The sequence below is a fragment of the Austrofundulus limnaeus genome, unplaced genomic scaffold, assembly GCF_001266775.1.
Source record: "Austrofundulus limnaeus strain Quisiro unplaced genomic scaffold, Austrofundulus_limnaeus-1.0 Scaffold343, whole genome shotgun sequence".
In the NCBI taxonomy this organism is placed as follows: domain Eukaryota; kingdom Metazoa; phylum Chordata; class Actinopteri; order Cyprinodontiformes; family Rivulidae; genus Austrofundulus; species Austrofundulus limnaeus.
In genome coordinates, this window is record NW_013952745.1 from 242,692 (window position 1) to 248,535 (window position 5,844).

The 5,844-nt window shown below is 44.5% G+C and overlaps 1 protein-coding gene across 2 annotated transcripts in view; it reads left to right on the top strand.

Moving 5' to 3' along the window:
- The window catches only part of adam9a (ADAM metallopeptidase domain 9a), a gene marked incomplete in the record, with an annotated part of 22,235 nt that extends 18,234 nt beyond the window's left edge, over positions 1-4,001 (top strand). The window contains 8 exon segments of one of the 2 annotated variants that reach the window (XM_014022789.1): positions 294-477; positions 542-622; positions 707-812; positions 880-1,027; positions 1,815-1,917; positions 2,289-2,315; positions 2,502-2,560; positions 2,651-4,001. In XM_014022789.1, the coding sequence (XP_013878243.1) occupies positions 294-477; positions 542-622; positions 707-812; positions 880-1,027; positions 1,815-1,917; positions 2,289-2,315; positions 2,502-2,560; positions 2,651-2,720 (778 nt within the window). 2 annotated transcript variants of the gene reach the window in all.
- Between the last annotated feature and the right edge of the window lie 1,843 nt (positions 4,002-5,844).

A 5,844-nucleotide genomic window follows, 5' to 3' on the forward strand; every position in this document is an offset into this window, starting at 1 on the left:
AGTTAGTGCTTTAGAGTTAGGGGACCTAAATATTAAAGTTAGTGCTTTAGAGTTAGGGGACCTAAATATTAAAGTTAGTGCTTTAGGGTTAGTGCAACTAGTTTGTAGATTAGTGCTGCTCACCACTGGCTAAAATACCATTTTTAGACATAATTTGCTGAAATAGACGACAGATCTACAGATAAAGTCAGTCTAAGTAGAAAATGGCGGCCACGTGGAAAGTCCTTTCATAGTTCAGTAGTACTGCTCTGTCCTGGTCACATGAGCCCAGCTGTTGGTCCTGGTCTCCACAGGAACGCTCTGTGTGGGAAGCTGCAGTGCTCCAACGTTCAGAAGGTGACGGTCTTCAACATCGAGCCGTCCATCATCATCACGCCCATCGCCGGCGCCAAGTGTTACGGCGTGGACTTCATGCTGGGCTCAGACGTCCCCGACCCGGGCATGGTGAACGAGGGGACAAAGTGTGGAGAAGACAAGGTGAGGAGGAGGAGGAGGAGGAGCAGGTGCTGAAGCATCATTTAATTGTGTTTGGTGCCTTCAGGTGTGTATGAACTTTGAGTGTCGCAGCGTTGAAGTCCTGAACTACGACTGTGACGTGAAGAAGAAATGCCACGGACACGGGGTAAGAGCCGAGTGTCGTACCTGTCTGTCAGGTGTGTCACCTGGTCCCAGTCTGACCCCAGTCTGACCCGTCTGCATGTCTCAGGTGTGCAACAGCAACAAGAACTGTCACTGCGAGAGCGGCTGGGCTCCGCCCTTCTGCCAGCTCTCGGGTTACGGAGGCAGTGTGGACAGTGGACCCACGTGGAACGGTACTGCTCAGACTCACACCTGCGGGCCGCTCACCTGCCCGCCGCTGACTCTGCTTGTCCTCCGCAGATAAGGACACGTCTCTCAGGGACGGCCTGCTCGTCTTCTTCTTCTTCATTCTTCCTCTGCTCGCTCTGGGAGCGTTTGTTTTCTTACGCAGGAACGAGCTGCTGCAGAGGCTGGGGCTGAGCCGCAGGAAGAGGTCGCAGGAATACCAGTGAGTGACACATGTGATCGACCTTATTTAGCCCCGCCCCCTTTTTTTTAAAAACTACAATATGTCCTCACTGCTCGGTCACAACAGCTTTAACCCACAAATACACCCTGCTCACCTGTTACCTGTTCACTGACCTGATGTGTGTGTGGCGTTCACTGACCTGATGTTAGTGTGGCGTTCACTGACCTGATGTTAGTGTGGTGTTCACTGACCTGATGTTAGTGTGGCGTTCACTGACCTGATGTTAGTGTGGCGTTCACTGACCTGATGTGTGTGTGGCGTTCACTGACCTGATGTGTGTGTGGCGTTCACTGACCTGATGTGTATGTGGCGTTCACTGACCTGATGTTAGCGTGGCGTTCACTGACCTGATGTTAGCGTGGCGTTCACTGACCTGATGTTAGCGTGGCGTTCACTGACCTGATGTGTGGGTGGCGTTCACTGACCTGATGTGTGTGTGGCGTTCACTGACCTGATGTGTGTGTGGCGTTCACTGACCTGATGTTAGCGTGGTGTTCACTGACCTGATGTTAGCGTGGTTTTCACTGACCTGATGTGTGGTGTTCACTGACCTGATGTGTGGCGTTCACTGACCTGATGTGTGGCGTTCACTGACCTGATGTGTGTGTGGCGTTCACTGACCTGATGTTAGCGTGGTGTTCACTGACCTGATGTGTGTGTGGCGTTCACTGACCTGATGTGTGTGTGGTGTTCACTGACCTGATGTGTGGCGTTCACTGACCAGATGTGTGTGTGGCGTTCACTGACCTGATGTGTGTGTCTTCAGGGCGGACGAGGCGGCTTCAGCCAATCGCAGCAGAGGACCTCCTCCCAGAACGCAGCCTCCAGTTGTCGCTCGCAGCAACATGAACAACATCGTCAGAGACGGGGTGAGTCTGAAACCAGATCCTGGTCACAAAGTTCTGCTGCAGGTTTCTGATCGAACATAAAGATTTAAAAAACTAACTATGATGATGATGATGATGATGATGATGATGATCAGGAGGCGGAGCTACAATTTGTTTAGTTTAAAGTTGTTTTCCTCGTTAAACTGACGTTTTATCATGAATCAGCTGATCGATAACTGCTGAATCACTTGTTACACAACATTTAATCAACTAATGGAGTCGTTAATGAATCAGCTGATTGATGTCTGTGTGTGTGTGTGTGTGTGTGTGTGTGTGTGTGTGTGTGTGTGTGTGTGAACACTTCATCTGACTAAAACATGATTTATTTCACTAACTCTTCTTTCTAACTGTAGCATCACGCTCAGCTGCTGCCGCATGAGGTAAACTAACACCACTGTACGACAATAACTGTAAAATATCATAACTACACAAGAAATAACTGTAAAATATCATAACTACACAACAAATAACTGTAAAATATCACCACTGCTCTGATGAAACTGTAAAATATTTTCACACCATGTTTTCAGGAATAAAAAACGAATGAATCATTAATTTGTTTTCAGGGGGCGGAGCCCAACAGGACGCCTTCATCTCACATTCTGAGACCGCCTCCTCCTCCTCTGTAAGATCCTGTCCTGATTACACCTGAATGCACCATGTGACCTTGTGTCTACTGAAATATTTGTTTGTTTTCCATGTTTGTCACCTTCAGAAAACCCAAACCTTCTGCTGCATCTCAGCCTCTGGTGCCTCAAAGATCCGCCCCCGCTCCACCTGTGTAACCAATCAGGGGCCTTCTTCTCTTCACCCTCCCTCCTCTTCCTCTCCTTCTCGCCTTCTTCCTCCCTGAACTTCAGCCGCCGCTCCGTCAGAGCCGGTGTCCTTACCAACAGGATCCACGAGCCAGGTCAGAGGAGGAACAAGAAGGTAGCAGGACTGAAACTGAGCAGCTGCTCCTCGTTACTCCTCCTCCTCCTCCTCCTCCTCATCCCTGCCAGGTGACCTGGTCTGTAACTGAACCAGCCAATCAGAACTCAGAACAGCCAGACAAACACCAGAAACTCCTCCTACTGTTGGTGAACAAAAACTATTTCATATGAAGTGTTTAGCATGCTAGGTGGCTAATGATCACTTAATAAAACATTACAGGAATAAATATTTAAAAACAACAACAAAAAAGCAGAAATCAATAAGTTCACATTATTTACAGTTCAATCATTTTATATAAAAAAACGCTGTCTCATTAAAGAACCCTTTTATTACGCCCACTTTTCTCTGATTGGACAGTTTCCTGAAGCATCTGCCTTGTTTCTGAGCTGTGACACAAACTGAAGTTAAACTCTACAGGAAGCTTTTAATTTGAAAAGCCCCACAGGTGAGCAAATAAATGTAGTTTGGTCAGCAGGGGGCGTTGCAGACTAATAACTGCTTTATCAGAGTCAGCAGTTAGTCGTGTTCACCTGTCAGCAACAAGAAAAACCACTCTGATTGGCTGGTCCAGGGGGGGGGGCGGAGCCTGCACCTGCTCACTTCTGTTTGACTGAAAGCACTGGTGTCAGTTCTGCTCAGCACTGTCATAGGAATGTAACCACCCCGAGCTGCAGCCGGAGGCTGCTCTGTACCTCCTGCACTGCCCGGCTTTTGTTTTGTTTTTTGTTTTTATTTGTTTTGTTTCCTGAATTGTAAAAAAAACCCGCCCGTATGCAAACAGCGTCTGAGCGCACGGACCTGTGTAGACTTTTAGTTTCACGTGGTACGTCATGTTTCTGCAGAGACTGTTTGCACGTTTCCGGGTCAGATCCGTTTCACTGCAGGGATTTTTTGCTACTTCTTCACCGAGTAAACCAAATGTTTCTGCTCCCGTCACCGGACCTGGACCTGCACTGTTACACCAGGACGACGCCACGTTTTACCTGCAGGATCTGATTTTTAATTCGTTGTTTTTGAGTGTTTTTGCACAGGAACAGGAGGACTCTTAGAGCCAGCTTTGTGCCATTTAATAGTTTTTGTTTTTTTATGCCAGGATGAGGAAGAAAGAAATCAATAAAAATGACTGAAACTGTGCAGATCTCACGATGAGACTCAAACCACTCTGAGGACGGAAACCATCCAACACAAAAACAGAAACAAGGTTAACTAATAGCTGTGGCGGCCATCTTGAATTGGCCTGAATCCACTTGTAGACACAAAATCTGTCCACTGATTGTTGAGATATTTTGCTAACTGGTTAGCTTTTGAAGTCAAACTAAATTCAAAATGGCTGCTGCTGCCAGCTGACCTTCAAAGTAAGATGCAGCTTTGTTTTTGTGAAGGTCAGCTGGCTGCAGCCAGCTGACCTTCACAAAAACAAAGCTGCATCTTACTTTGAAACTAAGATTTAAGCAAATATTAAAGTTTGGGTTAAAGTTTCTGTGACACACCTACCCTTCAAATACAAAAAGTCAAAGAAAGCATCTTTATACTTAAGAAAATCTGCATAATACACATGATTTTTCCCATTTTGTCTCATAAATGGCCTATTTTCTTTTAGATTTGTCTCAGTCAAAGTGAAACAGGAAGTGACATCAAAGGGGAAATCTTTAATAAAATAAACTCGTTGTTTATTAAAACAAAATTATTTAAACTTTAACTCTTATTCGTCAGTAGCGACTAAAAATAATCTAAAACATCAGATTCTTCTCTACAGTTTTTGTTTTTGTAACAACACTGTTTACATCCAGACATTCCCCTATGACATCACTTCCTGTTTCCTCACACGCAAATATCTCAACAACCGTTCATCTCAACGACATGAAATTTGTTTTGCAGCATGTTCTCAATGCTACCTTTCCAAAAATGCATTCATGTTTATTACAAAAATCTGATGTCACAGGCCCTTTAAAGTGTTTTCAGATTTAATATAATAAGTCTAAAACGTTTTTCTTGTGTTTTAAAGATTAAACACATTGAAACTCAAGAGGTTTGAGTCTGAACGTAAGATTTGTTTAAAGATAACTTTAATAATAATCACCAGGCCGGTTCGTTACTTCCTGTTTAGATATCAGGAGTTTATGGCACGTTTTTAACGCCCTGAGTTTAGTCTCATAGGCAAGGAGGATCCTGCCAACGTGAGCAGTGTTGGGAACAGGGGAAATATATATATATATTTAGTTGATTTTTATACAGATTTCACTCTAAATACTTTATGTTATTCACATTTCATCATGTCGAGGAATGAAATAATAATGCCAAGTTTGGTCCGAGTACACTTCGATGGCAGTACTACAGTATTTGACTGGTACAATACACCGAGCTGCTGTTTCTGCAGCCTGAGAGGTAAAACTCAGGGCAAAATCAGCCTCTTCTCCCAGCAGCCCTTTCTTTATGCTCCTAAAACCTCATATCTTCTGTCACTGAAGGGTTTTTAATAGGATGAACTGTTTGTTGCAGATGTAATTCTGTGTCTGTGGTAATCAAATTATTTTATTTGTTGGTTTGAACTTTTTTTTTTCGTATGACGGAATCGAGTCGAGCCTGACTGACGGTTATAATGTCAAACTTTAAATGATGTTACTCCTGAGGATGACCCTGTAATTCTGATTTCAAAACCGTTTCCGGTAAATATAGCAACAGCGATGACTGACGGGGTGTTTTGTTTCAACCAATAATTTAATAAAGTTTATTCAAACTGATTGTAGCTGTTTGTTTGAAGTATCACTTAAAATGTGAACAAAGAAACGTGTTAAAGAAGCTAAAACTCAAATAACATTTGAACCAAACAGAAGTTTAAGTTTCATCGGATCTGCGGCCGTATGTCTTGGACACTCGGGTGAAGAGAGGGGCGGAGCTGTCAACTGACCACTACCTGGTGGTGAGTTGGCTCTGGTGGTGGGGGAGGAAGCCGGTCAGACCTGGCAGGCCCAAACG